Source organism: Pseudomicrostroma glucosiphilum, assembly GCF_003144135.1.
Source record: "Pseudomicrostroma glucosiphilum strain MCA 4718 unplaced genomic scaffold BCV69scaffold_4, whole genome shotgun sequence".
Taxonomy (NCBI): Eukaryota; Fungi; Basidiomycota; class Exobasidiomycetes; order Microstromatales; family Microstromataceae; genus Microstroma; species Microstroma glucosiphilum.
In genome coordinates this window covers 272800-297659 of record NW_020289916.1, presented here as the reverse complement: position 1 = coordinate 297659, position 24860 = coordinate 272800, and the positions used below count along the sequence as shown (strand labels likewise).

General features: G+C 56.5%; 12 protein-coding genes across 12 annotated transcripts; 5 read left to right on the top strand and 7 right to left on the bottom strand.

Moving 5' to 3' along the window:
- The first annotated feature begins 326 nt into the window (after window positions 1-326).
- Window positions 327-1444, top strand: BCV69DRAFT_281710 (histone-fold-containing protein). The gene is made up of 3 exons (XM_025492074.1): window positions 327-654; window positions 751-869; window positions 963-1444. The coding sequence occupies exons 2-3, from the start codon at window positions 807-809 to the stop codon at window positions 1209-1211; spliced, it is 312 nt and encodes a 103-aa protein (XP_025348941.1). The 5' UTR covers window positions 327-654; window positions 751-806; the 3' UTR covers window positions 1212-1444.
- Window positions 1445-2012: 568 nt separating this feature from the next.
- BCV69DRAFT_234593 (DUF500-domain-containing protein) lies at window positions 2013-3014 on the top strand (the record flags this gene model as incomplete). The annotated part of the gene is made up of 3 exons (XM_025489888.1): window positions 2013-2435; window positions 2520-2732; window positions 2814-3014. Coding segments are annotated over 3 exons (837 nt in total), but the record flags the coding sequence as incomplete, so codon positions are not given.
- An 898-nt stretch (window positions 3015-3912) lies between these two features.
- On the bottom strand, window positions 3913-5892 carry BCV69DRAFT_311499 (hypothetical protein; the record flags this gene model as incomplete). Its single annotated transcript, XM_025494867.1, has 2 exons — window positions 5471-5892; window positions 3913-5362 (listed from the first exon to the last, which is right to left on the bottom strand). The coding sequence occupies exons 1-2, from the start codon at window positions 5839-5841 to the stop codon at window positions 3913-3915; spliced, it is 1821 nt and encodes a 606-aa protein (XP_025348939.1). The 5' UTR covers window positions 5842-5892.
- A 65-nt stretch (window positions 5893-5957) lies between these two features.
- Window positions 5958-7658, bottom strand: BCV69DRAFT_281708 (hypothetical protein). The gene has a single exon (XM_025492073.1). It carries the CDS (start codon window positions 7562-7564, stop codon window positions 6086-6088), a length of 1479 nt encoding a protein of 492 aa, XP_025348938.1. The 5' UTR covers window positions 7565-7658; the 3' UTR covers window positions 5958-6085.
- A 487-nt stretch (window positions 7659-8145) lies between these two features.
- Window positions 8146-9690, bottom strand: BCV69DRAFT_155288 (putative Rds1 protein). Its single transcript, XM_025489380.1, has 2 exons — window positions 9606-9690; window positions 8146-9484 (listed from the first exon to the last, which is right to left on the bottom strand). Exon 2 carries the CDS (start codon window positions 9388-9390, stop codon window positions 8260-8262), a length of 1131 nt encoding a protein of 376 aa, XP_025348937.1. The 5' UTR covers window positions 9391-9484; window positions 9606-9690; the 3' UTR covers window positions 8146-8259.
- A 1483-nt stretch (window positions 9691-11173) lies between these two features.
- On the top strand, window positions 11174-11491 carry BCV69DRAFT_238149 (hypothetical protein; the record flags this gene model as incomplete). Its single annotated transcript, XM_025489955.1, has 1 exon — window positions 11174-11491. A coding segment is annotated over one exon (318 nt), but the record flags the coding sequence as incomplete, so codon positions are not given.
- A 532-nt stretch (window positions 11492-12023) lies between these two features.
- Window positions 12024-14108, bottom strand: BCV69DRAFT_281706 (glycoside hydrolase/deacetylase). Its single transcript, XM_025492072.1, has one exon. It carries the CDS (start codon window positions 13682-13684, stop codon window positions 12266-12268), a length of 1419 nt encoding a protein of 472 aa, XP_025348935.1. The 5' UTR covers window positions 13685-14108; the 3' UTR covers window positions 12024-12265.
- A 414-nt stretch (window positions 14109-14522) lies between these two features.
- Window positions 14523-16727, bottom strand: BCV69DRAFT_281705 (hypothetical protein). The gene is made up of 7 exons (XM_025492071.1): window positions 16596-16727; window positions 16489-16515; window positions 16050-16412; window positions 15694-15980; window positions 15535-15615; window positions 15260-15457; window positions 14523-15172 (listed from the first exon to the last, which is right to left on the bottom strand). Exons 1-7 carry the CDS (start codon window positions 16666-16668, stop codon window positions 14651-14653), a joined length of 1551 nt encoding a protein of 516 aa, XP_025348934.1. The 5' UTR covers window positions 16669-16727; the 3' UTR covers window positions 14523-14650.
- A 1123-nt stretch (window positions 16728-17850) lies between these two features.
- Window positions 17851-18198, bottom strand: BCV69DRAFT_240044 (thioredoxin H-type-like protein; the record flags this gene model as incomplete). The annotated part of the gene is made up of 2 exons (XM_025489990.1): window positions 17851-17992; window positions 18077-18198. Coding segments are annotated over 2 exons (264 nt in total), but the record flags the coding sequence as incomplete, so codon positions are not given.
- A 351-nt stretch (window positions 18199-18549) lies between these two features.
- BCV69DRAFT_297983 (hypothetical protein) lies at window positions 18550-19243 on the top strand (the record flags this gene model as incomplete). The annotated part of the gene is made up of 2 exons (XM_025494172.1): window positions 18550-19140; window positions 19214-19243. The coding sequence occupies 2 exons, from the start codon at window positions 18550-18552 to the stop codon at window positions 19241-19243; spliced, it is 621 nt and encodes a 206-aa protein (XP_025348932.1).
- BCV69DRAFT_155041 (hypothetical protein) lies at window positions 19147-23104 on the bottom strand. The gene is made up of 4 exons (XM_025489378.1): window positions 21373-23104; window positions 20769-21287; window positions 19841-20689; window positions 19147-19749 (listed from the first exon to the last, which is right to left on the bottom strand). Exons 1-4 carry the CDS (start codon window positions 22746-22748, stop codon window positions 19350-19352), a joined length of 3144 nt encoding a protein of 1047 aa, XP_025348931.1. The 5' UTR covers window positions 22749-23104; the 3' UTR covers window positions 19147-19349.
- Window positions 22848-24321, top strand: BCV69DRAFT_155217 (hypothetical protein). Its single transcript, XM_025489379.1, has 2 exons — window positions 22848-23463; window positions 23544-24321. Exons 1-2 carry the CDS (start codon window positions 22947-22949, stop codon window positions 24179-24181), a joined length of 1155 nt encoding a protein of 384 aa, XP_025348930.1. The 5' UTR covers window positions 22848-22946; the 3' UTR covers window positions 24182-24321.
- Window positions 24322-24860: the final 539 nt, after the last annotated feature.

The window sequence follows — 24860 nt, the reverse complement described above, 5'->3', positions numbered from 1 at the left end:
GCATGACAGGGCGGAGGCAAAGGGGTGGAGTGTGTGTGTGCGTGTGTGGCTGCAGGCGTGCTTGTGCGTGCGTACGTAGTCGCTACGCTGAATCAGTCGATCATCGTGCGAGGTGCAGTGGCTTGTACATTCCCCGTTGGCCCATCAGAAGCGCCTGAGTCGCGCTAGAGGAAAAGGGACGCACCAGTGATCCCATCACCTACGGAAAGAGCGACGCGCGTGTGGCCTTTGGTGCGGGCGCGGGCCAAGTGATGGGATCAGTGCCAACGCCTTTTCTGAGCGCTGATCGAGGAAGAGATCAGGCGCACAAACGGGGATTCCAAGGCGCCACTGATGGCCACAGGTCCACCATCAATCGCGGGCAGAGATCAGCAGCGTAGAATCAGCACAACACACACAGCGCAGCACACACACACACACACGCACACTCTCTTTCGCAGCAACGCAGCCTCCGATCAGCCCGGGCGCAGGAAGGAAGAGAGCGGGGAGGCTTGGCTTCCCAGGCTGCCGTCAGCGCAGCACACCAGACTGGGCCCCCGCCTACCTTGGGCGGATACCCGAGTCGAGGTGAGAAAATACTATAAGACCCGACCACAGATGCGCTCCTCAGCCACTCTCCCCTCTTCACACACCACTACCACTCCCACCTCTCTCGTGAGTATCAGCCACCCCCTTCCGCACACAACGCAACACAACGCGCTTCGACACACATTGCTCACCATTCACCACTCCACTCTACACAACACACAGAACACTACTTGCTTCGGCACCACCAAACCCCACCCCCACCAACAACTTATACAACAATGACTGGACGAGGAAAAGGCGGCAAGGGTCTCGGCAAGGGTGGAGCTAAGCGCCACAGGAAGGTGAGCACCACAACACACCCACACGCAACGCAGCATTGTCACGCGCATCCTTACTCACACATCACCACGCCTCTCCTCTTTTACCTCTACCAGATCCTTCGTGACAACATCCAGGGTATCACCAAGCCCGCTATCCGCCGTCTCGCACGACGAGGTGGTGTCAAGCGTATCTCTGGTCTGATCTACGACGAGACCCGTGGTGTCCTCAAGCTCTTCCTTGAGTCGGTCATCCGCGACTCGGTCACCTACACTGAGCACGCCAAGAGGAAGACTGTCACCTCCCTCGACGTCGTCTACGCTCTCAAGAGGCAGGGACGAACCCTTTACGGTTTCGGCGCCTAAACGGCTCCCGACTCCTATCTGGGCCTTTCTCACTCTCCTCCTTCGCTTTTTTACCATGCCTCACCGCACCACATACTTTCCTATCCTTGTATTTTAGTTGATACGGCCATTCCACCTCGTCGCCAATCTACACTGCTCGATTGCTGCGCCCATACCCATACGTTACTGTTTGAGTCCGATCGTCTGATAGGCGTGATCGAGAGGGGAGCACATTGTACAAGCCCGCGTGCCTCCACGACCGGCAATGCCATCGCGAATGAATTCTTCTCGGCGTGCAAGGGCATACGACCATCGGGCTTGCTGCTCCGCCACCCATATACACTGTATCAACTGTACATTTTCCCTTCTACGAAAACGCTCAGTACGCCTCAGCTGATGGTCTCTCCGTAGCCGCTGCCGCCACTTTCACGTCATGAGTGATCTGACCGCCCTGCTCCACTTGCACCGCTTTCCGGCATGCTCAGTCCACCACGTTCACTTCTAACCGACCTCTTCCACGCCTTCTTTACAATCTTCCAGTGACACCAAGGTAGCCTTGTCCCCTCATTTCGACCAGCCCATCACTGATACAAAGCATACAGGGACGTCATCATGGGCATCAAGGATACATTTAATAAGATGGCTTCCGACCCCAGGGCCAAGGCGGCTGGGCAGTCGTACAAGTCTCTCGAGACAGGAATTTGGAAAGTGCTAGGTGAGGAGAACAAGGATTACGTGCTTGAGAGACCTACCCAGTGACCATCGTCTCATCACTCCTTGTCTCTCTTGTCATTGCTTCTGCGCTTCGCTACTCATCTTGCAGATCCGATCGGCAGGGCCTCTAACAAGATCGCTGGTCGCTTGGGCGCCGAAGCCTTCTGGCCCACTGAGCTAGCCGATGGAGAGATTGACAAGGCCGCCAGGATCCTACGCACCTTCAGCATCGAAGGTGCCAGGGCCGACGAAGGCGCTAGAGCCGAAGCCAGCGGAGGAGTAGCCCAGACCCCTGGAGGTGACCCAAATCAGCACAGGAAGACACAAAAGGTTGTGAGGAAGATTCCGGAAAAGGCTATCCAGGGCGCTTGTGGAATTGCCATCTTCACATGCTTCAGGACGGGCTTTGGGTGGTCTGGTGCGGGTGGCTCCGGAGTGGTCATGGCGAGGTTGCCTGATGGATCTTGGGGTCCGCCTTCTGGCCTGCTGGTTCATACTTTGGGATGGGGACTTCTGGTCGGTCTAGACATTGTGAGTTGTTCTCTGCGTGAGAAAGTACAGGCGAGGCGAGCGAAAGCCTGACAAACTGACACTTCTGCTCTGTTCCTGCATCAGTACGATGTGGTCCTCGTCATCCGCAAGCCAGAGACTCTTAAGGCCTTTACACATCCCAAGGTCTCCGTCGGAGGAGAGCTGAGTGTCGCTGCAGGGCCAGTAGGCAATGGTGCTATGATCGACAGCGGCTTGGAAGCTAAGCCAGTATGGTCCTACTCCAAGTCCAAGGGAGTGTATGCTGGACTGCAGCTCGACGGTACGATCATTCTCAAGGTGAGTTGGAAGCGAGTGCTCCTTATCCCGGGTTCCACAATTGTCTGACCTCTCTGCTCACTTTATTGTTCCCACGATCAGCGAGACGACGCCAACGCTCGCTTTTATGGCCAAAAAGTCACCGTCGCAGACATCTTCCAAGGCAAAGTGCGAGCTCCTCCCGCCGCCAAACCCCTGATGCAGACCTTGTATGCAGCCGAAGGCAGACCGGACTTCCTCGGTACAGACGCCATTCCACAAGGGCTGACGCCAGGAGATATTCCAGTCTCGGAGGACGACTTCAAGAATGCAAACGCTCAAGTGGGACAGGGGTATGGAGATCATCAGCAAGGTAGCGCGGAGTATGGAGCCTCGGGATATGAACAGACGGGATACGGACAGGCAGATCACAGCAATGCTGGCTATGGCGGTGCTGCAGTGGGAGGTGCAGCGGCCGCAGGTACCGCCGCTGCTGCCTCTAGCACTTTCCACTCTGGCGGAACAGAAAACAAAGGCAGTCAGGCCCCAGGCGGTGCTCATTCCACGGATGCAGTCCCACCTCCTACGTACAACGACGCAGAAGGTTATACTGCCGCTCCTCCTCCTGATTTTGATGGCGATGCTGGACCACGCGATGCAGTGGCTGAAAAGGAAGCTTTACGCAGGCAGTACGCCCAGCAAGATGCGGCTGCCTCGACAGCAGGGGGATACAGCGCCAGTAGCGCCAGCGGGGGTGGTAGTGCTCCTCCTCCTCCTCCTCCACCCGCTCATTCTTCTCACCCAAGCAGAGTAAGGGCATCTTACGACTTTGCAGGCGTCGAGAATGGGGACCTCACGTTCCATGCGGGCCAGGTGATTGATGTGACGGGCATGGAGGGAGATCAGTGGTATCGTGGGAGCATCACTGCTGATGGACAGACGAGGAGCGGAAGTGAGTATAAAGACATGCCAGGAGCGAATGGCTTGCGAGCTTCCTGAGAGATTTAGCTGAAGTATGTCCCATCTCTTCCTCTTTCAGTCTTCCCCGCAAATTACGTCACTCCACTCTGAAGGGCGAAAAAGAGCCCTCTATGCCATCTTGTAAATGACTCTGACAATCTATAATCTCTACCTATCTGCTCTTTGCTCTATTGTACAAGGCAGCCCTGCACAGGAGGGCGCCGCAGGTGGGGCAGCAGAGCTTCGATGCTTACTCCACTTCTCAGAAGGGCGACAGTGCATCTCTCAACGGCTTCTTCGCCTCATCCTCGCTCCCCTCATCGTCCTTGATCTCCACTTTGACCCCTCGAGACGAATACCCTTGATTCAGCGTCTGCGCCTGACTCTCACCCGGATTCACCCCCACTCCAACAGTAGGAGGCAGGATGGGTGGAGATGCAGGGAGGTACATGCCCAGATGGCAAGCCACGAGCTGTGCCGCCTGCAGTCTCTCTACTGCCATGTTCGAAAGGGTATGGCGCAGTGCGAGAGCAGTGCCGTGGTAGGCGGCGGTGAAGCAGCGCTCGAAGTCCTCGTCCCCCCGCTCTAGCCCACGCCCCAGGAGCTGGTGCTGAACGAGCTTCTTGATCGTGCCGCGGTTGCGGGTCTCTAGGGCCGAGTAGGAAGAGGAGGAGGGGTTAGCGCCCGTCTTGCTGCCGCTGCCCTTGATCGGTTTCACTCCCTCGGTCCTGCTTGCTGACGACTCGTCTGCCTCTTCGAAGCTGGAGAAGACGGCAGAGTCTGGCAATTCGGGCGTGACCGCCGCAGAGCTCGAGGGGGTGACTTTCCTACTCTTGCGACTCGAGGGAGTGAGGGAAGGGGGTCTGAGGGATTGGCTCTTGCTAGCAGTCGCGGCAGCAGAGGCAGAGGAAGACGTCCGCTCCATTCGCCGCTTCGATGTAGTTGTCAAATCCACCTCGTCTGCTCGCCGACGCTTCGAGGGTGAAGCAAGCATCTGTGATGGGCTGCCAGGTGCAGGGGTGCCACCCTCCCTTTCTGCGCCCATTGCTGCCTTCTGCCGCTTCTCGCCTCTGCGGCCTGGGGTGTGATTACCGCCTGCGCTACGAGCGCGAGGCACGATTTCTGCCAATTGTGCAGCTGCTGACGCTGGGCCTTGTGAATGTTCTCCCGTGACTTCGCCGACAGAAGTAGCAGAAACCCCCAGTGAGGGCGTTCTTGCCCATTTGCTTGCGTGCGACCTCGCCGGCAAGGGTAGATCCGCAGGGGAGGACGACCTCGGCGGAGGACCACCCCGCTGTGAGAGCATCAAGTCGGCGAGGGCAGCAGCCCTTGGGAGAGGGTCATCCGGGCGGGGCTGCTTTGCAAGGGCCTGTTTTGCCTTTCTCCTCTTCACTAATCGCCTTCCGACCACGATGTCCAGCCCGCGACTTCCATCTTCAGACGTCGATGATTCATCCGCAAGACGGGCGAAGAGTATCAGCTGATGCGCTTTCCCGTCGACTACGGCAGGAGGTCCAAAACCCTGCGAGTAGGAGCTCACGAAGGGGTCTTGGGACTGAGAGTCAGAGAACTGAAAGTCGTGGCTCGTTGGGGCGGTCGAGAGAGCAAAGACGTGGCGACCTCTAATTCGATCGAGCTTGCTCCAGTCGTCTCGCCAGCAGAAGTGTCGCTCGAAGAAGGAAGCAGTGGCTTGTTCCCGAGGGTCAATGTACCTGAGAGCCACAAGGGTGCAAAGCGGTACGTCGTAGTCTGTGTGAGAAGTCCGTTTGACAACGCAGACAGAGAGCTATCTTCGGACTCAGATCGTGCAGTGCACTTACATCTTGACTCTTCCTGTGGCCTCGATCGTCACATCCACCTCGCGCCCATCTACCTTCTGTCGGCCACTCACCCCATCCCCCACCCCACCCCTCTCACCTGTCCCTCTCACGTCGGCTTGATCAAGCAAGTCGATACCGACGACCCTCTGACCCCTCACCATCTCCAGAGCTAGACAAATCTCAGCATCATAATTATCGCCCTTGTCCTGGCTGGAAGAAGGACTCGAGTCGAAGGGCGAGACGGTAGAGACAAAGGCCACGCCGGGTAAGAGGGTGCCATCGGCCAGCCGTAGTGGGCCTCGGTAGAGGAGGCGGGGCTTGAAGGTCGAGTGCTGCTGCACCGCAGAGGGCGTGGTAGGATCGCTTGTCATCCTTCTGAGCGAGCGAGAGACCTCATTGGATGAGCCGGGCACCGTCGAGGGACAAGGAGGATGATAGGAAAGATGCACGAAGCGGAATCAAAAGGCTCACATGCGGAAAGAGAACGGGAGGCGACGCGAGCTGGGACGCGACTTGAAATGATCATTGCAGTGACGAAGAGTGACAACGACAATGACAACGACAATGAAATACATTTGGGTATAAGAGCCAAGACATGGAAAGTGAGAATCTGCACTAGTCGTCGATGACAATCACTTCCGTACACGACGATGGCACTCGGGTCTGAGCCAGCGGTTGAGCATCGTAGGTGCGTGGTGGCAGCTTCAGCGTACTTTGGGCCCTTGGCCGCTCCTTCGTGGGGAGGTACAGGGCAGTGATAGGGTTGGCTTTGGTTTTCGGAGGTAGCTTGAGTGGTGCAAAGGTAGTCTTGACAGTCCGGTTGCTTAGCGATGCAAGAGGCGGCCTTGGTGGAGGAGGTCCACTGCTAGTGCTTTCCGTCGCTTCCTTGTCTGAGCTGAAGAGAGCCTCGTCGTCAGAGGCGTCGGATGATGCAGTGGTCTTGCTGGGCTGTCGGCTTCTAGCTGTCTGCGCCGGCGTTCGTACCGAGTCGGTGGGAGCAACTGCTCTTTTGGCCGACGCTTTGCGCTTTCCGGTGGTGACCAGCGAGCTCGTCTCCAGAACTTCGAGCTGCTCAAGAAGCGCTGATCTAGGGACTGTCATAGAAGGGATCCTACTTTCGTCCGCTCTGACCGCCTCAATTACTTGTGCTCCTTGCCTTCCCCATCCGCCTTCGAATACTTCCTCTTCGTCTTCCTTACCTTCCTTCACTGCAATCTCCCTTGCTACTTGTCTGCCTTCCTCGCTGAGCCCAAAAGTAGCAGGCCTGCCCTTCTGCCATGCCATGCCTCTGTTGAGCAGAGTCTTCATCGCGCTCCATGCCGTCAGATATTTGGCTCCTCCAGCAGAAGCAGAACTCGAACCTGATTTACGAGAGACGGTGTAGGTGTACGAAGCCCGGCAATACTTCTGGCCTCTGGAGATGATAGACTCCTTGCTGTGGTAGCTCGTCTCGCTGGCCCCGCCGGCGTTACCTTCCTCGCTAGAGAGCAGGTACATGGCGATCAGGATGCCCCAGGCCCCTGAACGGGGAGCAGGCATGTAGGCACTCTTGTGTCTACTCTGCACTTGCTTCTGAGCTGTTGTCGTAGATGCTCGTCCTTCGTCACCTTCAGTGCTTTCTGATCTGCGTGACTTGCTTGACGATGAGGCTGAAGTGGTCCTAGAAATGCCCTGCTCTGATGAGGCTCGAGGTTTGGCTCTTGCCATGGTCGCTTGCCGCTTGCTAGAAGTCTGTCTTGAAGGACCAGCAATGTCGGCCTGAATGGCAATCTCCTCTTCCTGCGCCTCCATCTCGTCAAGATCTTGCACCAAGCTCCTTCTACCGCGCTTCTTGATGCGCTCCTCCTCGATTGCCCTCTTAGCAGATTCCAAACCACCAGCTGATTCAACCATCTCGTGCAGGCGTCTTCGCACTCCTGCAGAGAAGCCTTCCAGGGCATCGAGCTCCTCGATCGAGTCCATGGCAACGGGGCATCGATTTAAGGACTGCACAGCGAGGGCATAGTGCGGAGCGGCGAGGGATGAGGAGGCACATAGAGAAGCATGATGCTGTTTGAGCAGATGCAGATACACTGCATTGTTCCCTGCTGGCATCTTGGCCACCGATACACCGAGCAATGATCTACAGTGAGTGAGATAACCTTTCAGAGGCTTCTGGCACCTCGCGGGGATTGCTCATAGATGACGGGGAACGGGAGGGTAGCAACGGAAGCAGGACTGAGATGTTGTGTTGCTTGCGGGATTACGTCAGCAGCCCACGCGTGCGCCCTTCAGGGCGTACTTCAACGCTCATTGAACCTTCTCGATCAGCACAACGAGCAGTTAACTACAGACTCTCGCCCGCCGAAAGCCTCGTCTGCAATTTGGCGAGCACACATAGTGTCTATGCGCTTCGCAATGGACGTTCAGGCCGCCAATGCTCATGCCTATGCACGTGAACGCGGTAATAAGGACGTCGGCAGTGTCTACCATGACCCTGCTCGGGTGACTCAGCATGTTTCGACTTGGTACGTACAGTTTCATAGGTTCACTACAGTCGGAATAGGGTTGAATAGTGATCATGTATTCAGAATGGAGGGGCTTCCGCCCAAGGAAAAAGACAGAGGAGACTACAGTCAGGTAATGTCTGTCGCTACAGCATTAGATCATCGGGGGGAGGCAGACAAGCAAAGTACAGATTCAAGAAGAAAAAAGCATGAAGACAAAAGAGTAGGAGAGAAGATGATGTACAGTGAGCCACGAGACAATTGTGGGAGACTGTGTGGGAGAATTGTCTCGCCATTTTGCGCTTATCCGGCCTGGTAGATGGCAGGACCAGCGATGGTGGCGCCGTTGATCAAGGTCAGGTTGAGTGGGGTGTACATGGAGTTCGAGTTGGTAATGGCGGTGAACATAGTTCCGTTGATGACTCCCTGAGTGGAGCTGTTATGAGGGTAGATCAGTCCGCCGGGCTGGTAGGTGTAGCCCTTGTACTTGCCGTCGGAGGTCTTGGTGACATTCTCCAGGTCACTGTAAGTAACGTTGTAGCTCTGGAGCCAGGCAACATAGCGGGGAGTCTTGTCGTCGGCAAGAATTTCAGTCTTCTCGCCGTAGGGTCCCTGGGTCTTTCCGGGTGCATCCCACTCGAAGAAGACCTGTCGACCAGCGGCGCTGAGTGCGGTGGTGTTGGAAGCAATAGCGGGACCTCCAGCAGCCTTACCGACAGCGATGAGATCAGGCTGGTTCTGGACAGTCAGCTTGGGGAAGATCGAGAAGGCGACGGGGATGTTGTGAGATGGGCACTCTACGATGTAGGGGCTGAGCAAGGTCCATGCCCAGGCCTGAGGGGTACCAGCCTCGAACCAGATGTCGACGGAATTGACACCGAGCCACTGACGGAAGGTGTACTGCTGACGAGCCTCCGTGGCAATAGACTGAAGCAGAATCTGTGCGTTGGCACTGTTGTCGAGGCTGGGAAGGAAGCCGTAGACTCCGCTCTCTCCCCATCGTGTGAGCTCCTCACAGAAGAGGAGAGCCTCACGCACTGTGTTGAAGGGGTACGAGTACTTGCAAGTCTTGGGTGCCTTGGCGCCGAGCAGGTTGCTCAGCACAACGGCGTGACCAACTTCCTGCTGTGCGAAGAATCGCAGCAGGTGAATGTCATCCTCAGAGAGACCGGCGTCGGCAAACTCCTGAACGGAGAACTTGGCAATAATGTAGTTGAAGAGGTCCAACTCGATGAGCTCCTGGTGAACACCAAGATTCAAGGAGTGGAAGTCGAAGGCGGAGAAGGCGGCGTAGTGTGGGTCCTTGGTGAAACCAGCGGAAATGGGGTTCTTGTAGCCAGTGTAGTTCTGGCCTCCGTGAAGGGTGCTTCCAGCGCCGAGCTGAACGCTGTCGACAATGGGCGAGACGTCACGCTTGTTGACTCGCTCGGCCATTCGGGCGTGGAGAGCCTCCAAGGCTGGCTCTAGGAGAGGGTCGCGCTCCTGGATCTGGCGAGAAAGCTCGGCGCCTCGGGCGTCAAACTTCAAGCTGTCGGAGCCAACGGGAGAGGAGGGGATAGCGAGAGTGGTGGTCAATGCCGTAGCAAGGACGAGGAAGGAAGCGGTGAGGAAACGCATCGTGAAGGCGACGGGAGGTAGACAGGACGAACAGTACTGGGTAGGAAGGTTCACTCTCATCCACTTTGCCACCCTTGCTTCATATATTCGCCCTCCTTGTCACATTACTCTCGACTACAGAGCCCACGAGGACGTCAGCATGTGAGGTGGTGAGTGGCGCCCTCTGCCCTCGTGCGATGGTTCTCACGCTGACCAGATCATCCTCCGGTGTGATGGACTGGAAGCCGAGGCGTCGGCAGACGGACCTTGAGGAATATCCAATTGACGCCTGTGTGGGGAGGCTCCGTGGTGGAAGCGATGCTGCAGGCATATGTCAGCGGGTGCTTCGCCTGCCTGTCTGCCTGCAGGGTCCAGTGGCTCCACTCCACATCTCATCTTTCCAGGTTCCGGCGGTCAGACACTCCAGGGCCATGCGGCTTGATTGCCACCCTCGTCATACGCGCCCAGGTGCCGCATATCGCAACCCCCTACAGCCACGGCTTCTCGCCTACGCTCTGAGGAGGCCTGCTCGAGTGTCCTCGCTTGCTCTCCTCCTCTGTACTCCGAGATTCTCGTCTACCACTGCTCCCTCCTTCGGCGGGAAAACCGACGAATTGCTGAGCAGCATTTGGATCGCCGGCTTATTGCGCGCGGACTGGCAACGTAGTCAGGCAGACGGGTGGCCGTCTCAGGTCTGTGGAGTCGAGCCAATGCCAAAGTATTTGTAACCCGTCATATCCTCACCAAGCGAATGCCTCGCAAAAGTCTCCGCGAAAGAAAGGCACCTGCGCCGTCTAGGGCGGTTCTTTCTGCAGAGGACGAGGTGGACCGGACCTCAGATTCAGACGAGGACGACTGGCAGCAGACAATTTCAAGCCCGGAGTCCGGCCAAAGCGATGGTGAGAGCGAAGACGAATGGCTACCGGAGCAGGAGAAAGCAGCTACAAAGCGACGCAATGCTAGACTAGGCACCTCGTCGTCTGACGATGGGAGTGTCCTGGAAGATCCTTCCCTCGGTGGGATTGAGGAAGCCGGCCTCGACGAGAATCAGCCGAAGAAGCGCAGAAAAGTCAATATCAAAGTGGGTGATGTCGGCAAGAAGTCGGCCTCTCGAAAGCAGGACACCACGATCAATGACGGCGGAAAGAATACCCGTATGTCAGCGTTCGCTGACGATGGAATGAGCCGCTCAGGGGCCGAAGACGAGGAAGAGATGACCGAAGAAGAGAGAGCGAGGCTGCAAGAGGAGGCTCAGGCAGCCTGGGACAAGGTCAGAAAACGCAAAGAGAACGGCGAAGCAGTGCCTGCGGCGGCTGGAGTCGTCCAAACATCTTCTGGCTCCTCCGCGAAAGCATCAAAGGGTGCTTCGGCCTCGCTCAACTCTTGGCTCGGTCTACCAGCCATCCCATGGCCAACATCTCCAGAGGCTGCACGCGTTAGCGACCGTGACTCGCTCTTCATCGGCTTTGTCTATCCAATCACATCGAGCACACCTTCCACACTCGCACAACACCTCAACCACCTCTCGACGGTAGTCCATCCTACCTTGCCTGCCAATATATTTCCGGACATGCTCTCTCACTTGGATCCCAAGCGCCGAGGTTCCTCGCATGACATTCAAGCGTGGCGAGTGCTGGAGCTGAAAAGAGGCAGAGACGGTCTTGCAGGACCCAATGACTTTGGTCTTGAAGAGGGGCAGGACGACGATGGCGAGCGATGGGGTGGGGAGAAGGTGCTGAGGGTAATGAAGGAGATGGGTGCAGTCGACGTCTTTGTCGTGGTCAGCCGCTGGTATGGAGGTACCAACCTCGGCCCGGTCAGATTTGACCATATCGCGCTGTGTGCGAGAGAGGCCATCAGGGCGTATATGCTCGAGGAGACGCTCGTGCCCTTGCGCAAAGATCTACAGGCTCTCGACGCCAACATTGCTGCTCTGCGGATTCGGATAGCCTCGGGCGCATCAGCTGCCACGTCCATTTCAAGCCAGGGTGATTCAGACAAGGTCGCTTCTTATGCCGATTTGGTCGATGCAGAGAAGGGCGAGCGGCTCCTCAATGCTCGAAAAAAGACGGTCGAGATGCTACAGAAGAGGGTTCAGAGCGCGACAGCTGCCGCCTCTATCAGCATCGACGTACCTAGCCAAGAAGCAGCGTCGTCGTCGGATAGCATTGGCGCACAAGGTGCTTCAGGAGCTTCAGAGAAGCCTGGTGGCAGACCCACAATAGCAACAGCAGAAGTGGCAGAGCCAGGCGGAGATGAGGCGGATGTACTGCAAGGCTGGGATGATCTGGCTTGAGGGGACAAGACTACGTCACCGACTGTTCCCTGTAGAACGCGTATCGTCTCAGCTACTCTGTCACAGTAGCTTGTAACTTGTATCACTAAATCAATCGTCGGTCGAATACAGTCATAAATCTTGTGGAAGGGTTGAATTGTCCGTGCGTGAGGCCTGATGAATCAAGAGCTCAAAAGCGCTAACAGGATGTAGATACATGTATATGAATGGAGAAAAGAGGCTTTTTTTTCGAGCAGCGAAAGAATTTCGGTGCAGAGTAAAGAAGAAATGATGTTCATGGGGGAACGTGGAAAGCGGGAAAACTATGCACAACGAGCGGAGACGCCCCCTGACCAGCAGAAGCGCCGTTGTCTGTCGCGACGACGATTCTGTTCGTCGGGACGTCGAGAGCTCGCAAGATTTGCCACTTTGGCGTTTTTAAGCAAAGATGACAAAGGCGACACCTCCGAAGACGGCGGCGGCGATACCAGCAAGGGGCTTGGTGAGTCCCGAGGCGCTCGACTTCGAAGTGGAGCTGGCATCGGAAGAGCCCGACGAGGCGGATGCGGCGGAGCCAGAGGAGCCAGAGGAAGACTTGGCCTTGGAGCCGGAGGAAGAAGCACTGCTGGCAGCACCGGTAGCAAGACCTTCGGCGGCCACGACAGAAGAGCCTCCACCCTGGTAGGGGGAGTAAGAGGCACTGGAGATGGTAAAGGTGGTAGGGGATCCCGAAGGCATGGTGGTACCAGCGACGTAATCCTCAAAGTTGGGGTAGGTGATGTCTCCCTCCTGGTAAGGATCGGTCCAGTTCATGCAAGCAGTGAGGGGTACAATGTGGCTGTAGACACCCTGAATCTTGGAGTACTCGGTCATGAACAGCTCCATGGTGTACTCGTTGATCTCATGGGTCAGCACAATGGTACCGTGCGAGGAGGAAACGTTTCCGAGGATGTCCTGGTAGTTGGCCTCAACCTGAGCTTGAGTCAAGTCTCCTGCGGGCTCAACCTCCCAGTCGTCGGTGTCGTTGTCCCAGAGGATAGTCTTGAGACCGAGCTGAGTGGCAATGTATCGCACACGGTCGTCGACGTCACCGTAAGGAGGCCTCCAAGCCTCGACGCTGATGCCCATGATGTCCTTGATCGCCTTGGACGAGTAGTACAGCTCAGCAAATACCTCTTCGTTGGTGAGCGAGGTCATGTACATGTGCGACCATGTGTGTCCAATGATGTGGTGACCGTCGGCAATACCACGCTGAGCTTGCAGAGGCCAGTCCATGACATTGGAGCCAATGTAGCACATGGTGGCCTTCTGGTTGTTGGTCTGCAAAAAGTCGTAGAAAGCATTGTGGGTGCAGTTGGGTCCATCGTCGAAGCTCAATCCCCACGTCTTTGCCTCTGGGCAAGTGATGACGTCGTCTGGGATACCCGCCGCCTTGGGTTTTGTGCAGCCGGTTTGTGTCCACCAACAGTCAGGGTCAGTCGATGTGTCGTATGTCACACCGCTGAAGTCACCGTTGGATGTACCACGAGGTGCAATGTTGGGGATGCCAGAGGACATGGCATTGAAGACGGATGAGGCGTAGGTGTCGGCAGTGGGGATGCTAGCGATTGTCCAGATCGTGGGGTATGCGCTGGCGAGGGCATTGACCTCTTCAATGTAGTAAGCAGTGCATTCTTCTGCGGTGCTCGTGATGGATGCTTCAGCTTGGTAGTTGCTGGCAGTGTTGGAAGCGCGCTTGTGAACGTTCATGGTCTTGGAACCGCCCGGCTTGGGGCCGCCGTGACCAGCATGTGCTGCAACGCTGGATGCAAAGAGGGCGATGGACGCGCCAATTGCCACCTTGTTGATGGACAGCATCTTGATGGGTAGAAGTAGTAGCTTGGACGAGACGAGTAAGAAAGAGGTTGCACAGCCTGTCTATGAATGGGTGTGGGTGTGGGTAAATAAGGAATCGAGGTAAAGACTGTCGTGGGATTGTAGGTAGAAAAGGGGGGAAGAGAATCTGATGTCTGGACTAAAGTCGAGCGCAGTTGGATTGCGAGGGAAATAAGAGCAGAGGGCAGAGGGATGAAGAGTGCGAAGCGGTGTTTGTCGGTGTTGAGGAGAAACTGTGTGTGTGCTTCTCTTGTGCAGCAGCTCCAAGGGGATTGGATCTGTGTGCTGTGCGGAATCATGTCCTCGTCATGCCACGGCTACGCCGCCGGCAGTGCGATCCCCCCCTCCCCTTCGGCACCAAGGGCCTACCCGCCCAAGGGTTGGGGGTAGGCTACCCGCACCCGCTGGGAGGCGCAGTCGTTGCGGATTCACAGCCAGAGTTTGCCTGCAAACACTCAACACGCGCAAACCCCGACCGCTGCCAGGTGGAGAAGGCGAGAAGGCCGAGACCGCTCCAGTGCCCGCAGAGATAAGCGAGGCTGTTTTCCATCCTTCGGCACAGATGCCGTACGTCGGGATTCCGCATCACGATGCCGGTCGGCACACAAAACCCGCGCAGATGGAAGCCTCTGCTTGTCTGTCTGTCTGTCTGGCCCTCGGCCTTCACCGGCCCTGGACACGGGCTGCTTCACATGCCTCTGGCCGAGGCCTCCCGCCAAAGCACTCGGGCAGCTACACGCGTGACAGGTCGGATGCCACAGACCAGTTGCCCCTATGGCGCGCCCAACGCGAGGAGGGATCAAGCCCCCAAAGAGAGATCCCGATTGGGTCAATTGTCAATCAAGGAAGAATGACACTTGGTCATGCATGGATGGAGGGAGGCAAGATATGGGGAACATACATGACCGACGAACCAGGTACAGACAGTCTCCTCGAAAGCAAAGGGGCTCAGAGTGCTTCTCCATCGACGTCCTCGTCTTCCTCAATGTCTGCAGGTTGGCGTGCATGATCCTCTTGGTCGCCGAGCTCCTCACCGTCGACATCAGCTTCGGCACCGTCTTCGTCGTCGTCGTCCGCCCCATGCCCTGCCACTTTCCCCTGAGCCCCATCTTGCCCACTTGCTGCAGCCTCCACTTCTCCTGCCCCTTTGCTCCCTCGCTCCAGCCCGATGCTCAACTCCTCGAGGGTAGCAGGGGGGAAGACCATCCAAGAGTCCCAGACCTCGAGCAGGGCCCTGAGCTGCGTCTTGAACCCTTCCTGCTTCATCAGCCCGGGAAAGGACTTGGCGACGTCGCCAAAGTGAGAGAAGATGGCACCGATGCGTGCCTCAAAGGCTGATCGGTATCTCCAGGCATTCGGTAATGGTGCAGCTGAATTGTGTAGGATGTCCGAGACGACATACAGCCGCGCTACTTTGCGCGGTACAGGCGTCGATGGAATGAGCAAGGATTGCATTAGAATGTCGCTTATCTGCGAGGAGTTTTCGACGGAGCGTAGTCAGCATCTCTGTGTTGCAAAATCCCTTTCTTGCCCCTTTGCTGACCCTCTCAGACGTACCGTGTCCGCTGCATGCGCGTGCTCGAGCGCGAAGAGCATCACCCCTGCGATCCGCTCTCTGCGTAGCGTGATCCCCCTCAGCATAGCTTCGAATCGCCGTCGTGTTGCCTTTCCCAGCACGTCCGTCTTCCGCTGCTTGCGCAAGCGCTCTGCTTCAGAATCTTCTCCACTGTCGCTGTCATACAGAGACGCGTTGCCCTTGTGTGATGCATCGAGAATCGCCAAATATCAGCTCGCACCGTTACGCTCAGGTGAGATACATTTGTGACACTCACATCGTCTTCGAAGGCTTTAGCTGGAAGCTCGGGAACATAGCGAGGATTCAGAAGAGTCTGGTAGTACTGTGCTTCCATCGACTGCGGGAGACGCATATGGAGAGGTCCCTGTCAGCAGCCAGCCGAAGGATAGGTGCAGTCACCCCAACGATAACTTACCTCGTCGTCCCTGAGCCAGGCGTATTTTGGGTTATCCCACTCTTTCTCCCTGACCATACTTTCGAAAGAAGGACCGTACTCTTTGACTCGGGCTGCGACGCTCTGGATGACTGTTTGATCTTCGCTGCCCTCAAGACGCTGTTCCACTTGAGTCCGAGGTGATGGGCTGCGAGCCATCCGCCGATGTTTTCGGGACGAAGGCGATGCCGATGACCGCTTCTTTGCCCATGACGGCTGAGGTGAAGCAGATTGCGACCGATGTCGCTTTTCGGCGCCTTTCGGTCGCACTGAACGGGGGTGACCCTTGGTCAGTATATAACGATTCTACGCGACCAGTGATCAGCGTCATCGCTCACCGTAGTAAGGTCTGGGGGGCTTCGGCATAGCTTTACCCCAGCTCGTTCGGAGGATACATCCGCCCCACGTGATGCCGTCCGCTTCCCGACAGGCAAATTCTGCGTCTGCCCGCTCCATGAAGCACACAAAACCAGTCAGACCAGCGGAACGAGTATTACGCAGCGAAGTGATACCACCTCCGGCACCCCCGTGCACGTCATCGCCTCGAGGCCACATAATCTTGACGGTACCTATGTCTCCCCATTGGGAGAAGAAGTCACCCAAGGCCTTCTCAGAGATGTTGGCCGGCAAATTCAAAGCGCAGACATTAGTGGTCAGAGGATCGCCTGAATCTCGAGAGCCGACTTTCTGTCCCTCAAGAGCTGGCGGAGAGGAGAAGCGCAGATTGTCAGTAAGGTAACGTGGAGGAAGTGGCGAGGCAGGTGGGAATGGGCTCACCAAGGATAGAGGAGACTGATTTGCCTTCTGTAGGGATCAGATCCCAGCATATGGCGGGAGAGAAGGTCATTGTGGGTTCTGACCTGTCACCGTTCTGAAGTACTCGCCTGCAATCTTGTCTTTGTATCGCTCTTCTCTTTGGGCCTGCTCTTTCTGCAATTCGCCAAGAAAGTCACCCATGACGCCCTTTCGCTTGCTTGGCGGCTCACGTCGAGATTTGGCAGCGGAGGTCTGATCCTGAGGTGCAGAGAATTGTATCAGGGCTCAACATCAGAGAAGACCATCATAGTCGTACCAGACGGTAGTTGACGAGTCACAGAGGCAAGGGACCGCATACCTTTTGCTCCGACTTGTTCTCTTCGTCGTCGTCATCATCGTCATCACCAAACATCCCTCCAACAGAGCGGGGAGCCGAGACTGCAGCGCTTTCAGATACAGTTGAAGCCATTGGGCTACGAGCGGATGGCTGCCGAGCAGGATTGTAAGAGCTGCCACCTGGTCATGGCGAAAGTGATCGGCTCAGCAAAGCTTCGAGTGGTCACGTTGCGCCCATCAATCTTACCTCCCGCGGAGACGAAGCCAATAGACTTGCTTTTTGACGCTGTCGAACCAGCGGGACCCACGGATCGCGAGCTGCCGCTGCGTCCCGCCCTGTCTGCTCCGCCCTCCATAGCCTCAACGAACTCCTTGTAAGCTCGAGCTGCCTCCTCCTCTTGGACCGCCTTCTTCTTCTCGGCTTCTTCCTTCTCCCGTTGGTATCTCGACTTTGTCGTCTTGAGACCGCCAGTACGTATGCGTTCCTCTCGCATGCGAGCATCGATGTCATCGTCGTCGGGCCGCAGCGTCTTGCGCTGGGAAGCCAGAAAGGCCTCGACTTCTGGATCGACAGAATCGGCAGCTGTGCTGCTGCTCGGATCAACGCTTCCCTCCTCTTCGTCTGACTCCTCTCCGAAAGGATTGTGGCGGCGCAAGGCAGGTTGCTTCGAGATGAGGTGAAGAGGATGTAGATCAGCGTCTGGGTCATTGTTGTACTATCTGCAGGCACGGTCATCTCTCTCTTGCAATGGCGACATCATGTAAGCTGATCGATTGAAGATGACGCTGTCTACGTATTTGCAGATTCAGACCCTGCCTTTCCACCGCAAGCCTTTGCTCCCATCGTCATGCCTTGAAGAAGAAGACATACACCAGGTAGGCAGCCAAGACGAGCAGTGGTAGCAGGTTGTCCCTTCCCAGATTCTGCAAAGACGGGACCATATTACGAGTACCTGCCCTACCTCGTGACGACGACGAACTCACGCTGCCTCCGGCTAGTGTATTTCCCTTTCCAGCAAAGGCCGATCCTGCACCAGATGAGGCGCCCGACGAGTACTGCTCGACCTTAGAGGAAAGGCGATTCTTGTCGGCGCCTCTGAGCGTATCAATGACAGAGCTATTCTTGAGGAAGAGGAAAGTTGGCATAGCTGACACCGAGTATGCTTGAGCTGTTGCGCGATTCGCGTCGCTGTTGGCATGAGATGTCTTTACGCTTGTCAGCAGCCAGATGATGTAACTAGTGAACATGCCTTACTACCCTTCCTCTACTTACACGTCGACTTTGAGGAAGACAGACCCCGTGTGTTTGCGAGCTAGCTCATCAAAGTAGGGTTTGATCATCTTGCAAGGTCCACACCAGCTTGCGGTGAAGTCTACTACGACGAGCTTGCTGCCAGCCGACTTGAGGGCAGCATCGAAGTCTGTTAAAGGCGAGCGCAGAGAGGGAAGGTGTGAGTAAAGCGTGGCCCTCCTGAGACTCGCAGAGATGGGTGCAAGATGTGACTCACCCGACTTGGTGGTACATTCCTTGACGGAACCCATGACGGCTACGAAGCGAAGGGCAGGATGAGTAGAGGGAGCGGGAGGGAGCGATGGTTGCGATGGCAGCAGTATGGAGAGCAACACCGAGCACAAGGCGCCCGCGACGGAAAGGGGAGCGACAGGGCGGAACAGGCCGGCGAAGGACCTTCTCCACCTTTCCCCGCAATACCCAAATCTGGCCTCTTCTGCTTCGAAACTACAGCGATGCTGCTTACAAAAAGCCCTCATGCAGTCGGACTAGGGCCGAAGGCGCTGCTGAAGAGGTACACTCGCAGCTTCTCAGCTCTGCAAGGCCCCTCGCCATCTTTGAGGGCATTGGCGAGCCGCCTGGAAGAGATGGGCTACGATGCGGAGACCTTGTACCCGCAGACGATCGTGTGGGGAAGCCACGATGCCTTTAATCATGTGAACAACGTTCACTTTGTACGATACTTTGAGTCGCAGCGGATGGTATTCGCCGAAAGTATCGCAAGGGACCTGGGCGAAGAGAGGCAGAAGGAGATCGTGACCGGCAAAGGTGTGAGCTTCATTTTGGCGGGAATCAACATCAAATACCGGAGGCCGGTCACATATCCCGATACGCTCCTCATCGGCACAAAGGCCGATTGCCCACTGCAGGAGGGCACGGATCGTTTCACGCTGTCTTCGGCCGCCTACTCGCTCAAAGCTTGGGAAGCCCACCAATCGCAGTCCGGCAGCCGGGAGCCGGGCCCAGTCTGCGTAGCCGACGCACTCTGCGTGACCTACGACTACGATAAGCTGGCAAAGTGCGCCATGCCAAAAGACATGAGAAAGGTGAGTGTAGAGGAAACGCGGAAGATAGCGCTGCTGGACCATCTCACGACGGACGACTTCAACTCTGCTACAGGCATTCAACTCGCGAGGTAAAACGGTATAAATTAATTTCATGACTTTCGCTGTTGCTACGCAAGCAGTGTCGTTGAGTACGGTGAAGGCTCTCGCAAGAATCTGTTTGTCAGAACGGCATGGTGGCAGTGCTTCGCTCATGTCGCCTTCTTCACGACGCGCTGCTGCTGCTGATGCAGCTGTCTGCTCTTGGCTTTGCCCATGCGCCAACTCAGTCCGATCTCTAGTCCATTGCCCAATGCGACCTCTGCAAGTCTCTTCATCGACCAGAGGTAGACGACGAGAAGCGAAAGAGTGGAGACGCCGTCGACCAGGGTAGGCAGCAGAAGCGCCGGCGGATCGAAGAGAAGGGAGATCAGGGAGCCGGCGTGTACAGCTATCATCAGCCCATGTACCGCGGCTCCGAGCCTGCCTACAAAGCCTTGTCTAGTGCCCGAAAGATCTGCGAAGGGACGGTATCCAATCAGGAAATTCCAGAGCAATAGAACAGAGATGTATTGCAGCTGCAGTCCGTCTCTGCGAGTCAATGGCCAGAGACTGAGCAGTACAGTCCGAAAGAGCAGAAGCGCAAGGATTAGCAAGTCAGCAGGTGTTGAGCAGAGATGCGCAAGCGAGAGGTCTGTCTCACCTGAATGTCCCGACGTTGTTGCTTAGAATGATCCACTCCCAGTCGACCTTTCCTGCGCCTCCTCCCCACTCATCGCCTTTGGCCACTGTCAGCAGTGTGAGTGGCAGCAAAGGGAAGAGTACTTGGGTCGCGTCTGACTCGCACATTTGACCGAAGGGAAGGAAAAGGTAGGTTGCCAAGGAGATTGCTGCGGCTGCATAGGGCAATATCGCAGCCGCTGGTGAAGGGCAAGAGGAGGCTACTCTGATCTCGTCATCTTTCATACGCTGCCGTGGACTCTCGGTGTCGAGGCTGGGTCGCTGTGAAGGTAGTGCAGAGGATTCGCCTCGCACGAGACTTTCGGCAAGACTTCGCAAGTCGCTTCCAGCTTCGGACGGAGCCTGTGAACCCGACCTCTTGTGCTGTCGATGACCACTCACCGCGTCTACCTGTCGAGGCGTATGCTTGAGAGGCGGGATGCCACGACCGCTGACGCTGCCACTCGCTGACGCAGTCGATCTCGATGATTCCTTTGAGACGACCGTTTCAGCAAGTCGCATCTCGATCTTGACCGTCTCCCTTGCGGCTCGGAAGCAAATGAGGCAAGGGAAGAGCAATGCCAGAGCTGCAGTTGCGGATCTAGCAACCTTCGCATCGAAGGGCAAATGTTCAGACAAAGAGTCGCCGATGTGTCGAGCCCTGACCGGCAATGCGTCAATGTCGCTAGGCACAAGAGGGCTCGACAGCGCCCCTCCTAGTCGTGTAAAGACCTGTTGAAGAGATGCGACCGTCTTGAAGGAAAGCCAGGGAAAGAACATGGCCAGAAAGGTCAGGCTGACTGCGATAGCGATGCCGCCGAGGAAGACCATTCTGTGGGCAGTAATATATGCATTGCGCGGCCAGGTCAGTGATCAGGGCGAATGCAGACGCAGTTAAGACAATGACTCACCCTCTTGAAGCGCCGATGCTGTTCAGACCAGCCCATCGACCCAGGAACAGGGCGAGCACAACAGGGACCAAGATGAGGGCAGTCTGGTCGAAGGATAGAGCCCACAAGAAGGCCGTGATAGCAGCGACGTAGGCATAGCTCACTTTTCTCGAGAGATTGGTGATCTGGTTCCGTCGCATGACCTCTGTGGTGCCCGAATCCTCTGCGTTGGGGAGACTACTATGCAACAAGGCCAGGCTCAAAGTGATGAGACCAAGAGACACAGACTGCCATCCGCCCAGGCCGTAATCTACCAGCAGAAGGGTCGGTTGCCCCAGGACTGTCAGAGCAACGATCGCCCTTGTCCTACGGCCTCGATCCGAGAGGCGCTTGTTCAGAAACCAGAGAATGGGTAATACGTAGAGCAGATGCGAGGATATGAGGTGAACGAGGACCATGTAGGTATGAGCAGCTGATGCCTGGGTATCGCGCGAAGGAGGAAAGACGAAAGCGCCTGATAGCGCGTCGTGTCTCAAAGCACTGCGACAAGAAAAGGCACGAGTCAGCTCAAGCATCAGAAGCTTTGACACAGACAAAGCTCATACTGATCTCATTTGAGACTCACATAGATCCGAACAAGCTGCTCACATACCCGGCGAGGGGCGGTCGGTTGAGAAGATGATGGTCGACGTCAAAGACATACCACTCGTCGAGGGGAAGGCTGGCGGTCAGTGACATCCAGTGTCGGATTGTCTCCCACCCAGCTCTGACCTTCCCTGACCATCCTCCAGCGGCAATGACCCATTTGACGAGGAGCAGGATACAGAGACCTGTGCTGACGAGCGCAGAGAACGACAGCCTCTCCTTCATCATCCCTCGCACGAAGGTACGGAGCGGCGTTGCCTCCGACTTCTTCCTGACGTCTTGAACCAAGCGAGACTGCCCTAGATCCAAAGGTCGCAGAGACTGGCGTGAAGCGCTGCTCGGAAGGACAGAGCCAGCAAGTGAGGGAGCCTTTAAAGATCCGCCTCCGCTGCTCGGGCCGACTGTGAGCCCTTTTCTCGACTGTGGTCCTCGATGAAGGTCTCTATTCATCGCAGAGGATGGTATGGCAGACGAATCCCTCCATTGGAGTACACTGCTGAGGTTGCTTGAGACGCTAGCATCTCGCGTAAAGCTGGAGCCTGCCCTCCCATTCACGTCGCCGTCTCCACTGTTCTCCGGTTCTTCTTGCTCGGCAAGACCAGTACCGCCTTCCCAAAGAGGCAGACCAGGCCGGGCGGGCCGGGTGGCATCCCTTCCGCTCCCTTTGCCCATCATTCGCCGCCTTCCCGTAGCGCTCACGACTCCATTCGACCATCCCCCTAAACTCCCCTCGCCCGCTGCAGAGCCAGCATCAGACCCGACTCTGCGCCTGACACGTCCCGGGGGAGCAAAGGACGTGAATTGAGAGGATTGATGTCTAGCGTCGCTATGCGCTGTCAGCGTCTGCGTAGGCGCAAGGTAGCTCTGTGATTGCAGCCAGCTCTCTAGACCAGCGCCAACGACGGGCAAAGGGGGTACTTCGTCTTCTTTCTGGGTCTGAGAAGAGTCTCTCTGTCCGCTCTTGGAGCGGTTCCTTGGATTCTCGGATTGACCTGCCCGCACCCGGTGCTGCTGAAAGAATGGCAAAGCCGCTGGCATAACACTACTACCCCATGACTCACTCGAATTCAGTCTCGAGCGGCGGTTGTCAGTGGGAGCCAGCAGCGGAGGTAGGTATTCAACAGCCTCGTTCTGAACCTCTCCGTCTATCGTGGGCATCGGAGGCTTTCCAAATGTGTTTGAGCCCGCCTGAGATGTCGATGCCCTTGCAGAGCCAGGGTGCTGCTGACGCTTCGTAGTGCGAGGACGGCTGTTGCTCCTTGGCCTGGATTTGGCATATAGCGAGGCAACGAATGGATCGGAACCAGGCTCCTGGTCCTCGTCTGACCCAGCTTGATTCGATTGGAGACCCTCCATCAGAGGCGAAGCCAGCAAGTCGGGTGGCAGTGCGGGTCAAGCAGGAAGCAGCTCCGGGTAGTGGAAGATGCCAATCACCGCCTGCTCAGGAAGAGAGAGGCTCCGATCAGAGATTGCAAGAGAGCAACGTTTGACAGAACCGGGACCCGCCGGTCTCCCTGACTGCGATGCGAATGGACAGATGCGAAGGGTGGGAAGATGAATGGCAAAGGGCGGATGGTAGAGGAAGAAGCACCTTTACCGGCCGGGCATGCGGCCTGCCGGCCAGTCCACCCCCGCTCCTCCCCCGCTTCTCGCTTCCGATCCGAAACACGACATTGGCTCCGAGACGCGATTGGAATCTCAGACGCAGAAGGCACTCTCTGCCTGTGGCTTTCCCGCTTGCTATACCACCTGTCCGTACCGTCTTTAACACCTTGTCCTCATAACGCAGCGTGCCATTCCACGAGATCTGGAGAGGCTGTTCCTCAGCGGCCTGAAAGTGGTATGTCGGGTCTTCATGGCCTCAAGCGTGCCTGGTCGGGCAGTGCCCATGATCTTGGTGAAGACGGCGAGGATGTGTCAATCGCTCCCACCAAGGCTCAAAGACGAATGAAGGAGAACATCTTGCCAGCTAGCAGTCCAGCTGACTACAGTGACGGCTGGGAAATGACACCCCCTGAGAAGCAGGAGGCCATACGAAAGTCGCTTCAGGGGAGCAGGACAAATACACTTCGTGAGTGGCCCGGCGACTCTATATGCTACAGCAGCAGGCGCTAATGTACTTTTCTCTGCCGCTGTGCTGCTTATGCGTAGCTTTGAATCATGAAAGTGAAGCGCACAACGTTTTTCGGCCTAAGATCGCTGATCCCGACAACGTCGAGGACTGCCTCGCCGTGACAGCCAGCCAGCGTCAGCTGCCCGGTGTGCGAGTATCCGGTCTCTCGCGCAGCTTCACACGTACCACTAGTCAAGACCACGAGGCTGGAGCCTCTCTGTCCAGCTCGGTAGCAAGCTCCAGCAAGCTGAAGCTTCCAGCCTCGTCTTCAACCTCGTCGAGAAGCGACAGGCTTGACGTGGCACCATCACGGAGCAGGTCAAATTCGAGCGAGCCTCCTGCAGCAGCAGGAGTGCCACAAAAGCGACAGCTTCCTCCTGGGTTTCAGAGCAAGCCGAAGCAGCAGCTCGTTGAGGAACGCCGTCGTAATGGCCAAGGACCATCTTTCCTATCCAAGCAGCCACCGCCACCCCGCCCAGCAAGCGTAGGCCCGCAAAACCCTGCAGACGAGTACAAGGAGAAGGAGGCATCGGTACCCGGCATGTTCAGATTGAGCGCGCAGCAGCTCCGCGTCAGGAACATGGTCGTTGAAGAAGGCAAGAACGTTTTCTTCACTGGATCAGCAGGTGAGTGGAACATTGTCGAAGGTGCTGAGCCTGAGTCTGAAGATTGCTGAGGTATGCCTGACCCCCACACCAGGAACTGGAAAATCGGTTCTCTTGCGAGACATCATCAAGCTATTGAAGAAGAAATTCAGCAAGCGAGCCGAAGCAGTAGCTACCACTGCTTCGACGGGTATTGCCGCCTGCAACATCGGCGGCGTGACTCTTCACAGCTTCGCTGGCGTAGGCCTAGGGAATGAAAAAGTGGAAGCTCTGCTTCTGAAGATCAAGAAGAATCGGAAGGCGGTTGGACGATGGGTAAGAACGCAGGTTTTGATCATCGATGAGAGTGAGTGTACATACCACGAACAAGATGTGTTTCTTTTGCAGCTAGCTGATCCAGTGCTGATGTGTTGATCTGCTAGTATCGATGGTGGAGCCTTCTCTCCTTGACAAGCTCGAGCAAATTGCGCGCTCCTTACGAAAGTCGGAGAAGCCCTTCGGAGGCCTTCAGATCGTTATCACTGGCGACTTCTTTCAACTGCCGCCCGTGACCAAGAATGGCGAAACGAGATTTGCCTTTGAAGCCGAAATGTGGGACAAGGTCCTCGATTACAAGGTGAACCTCACCGAAGTCTTCAGACAGAAGGACCAGACCTTTGTCAGGATGCTGAATGAAATGAGGCACGGAAAACTGAGCCAAGATTCCATCACTCGTTTCTCTCAACTCTCGCGTGAGCCTAAAGTTGACGA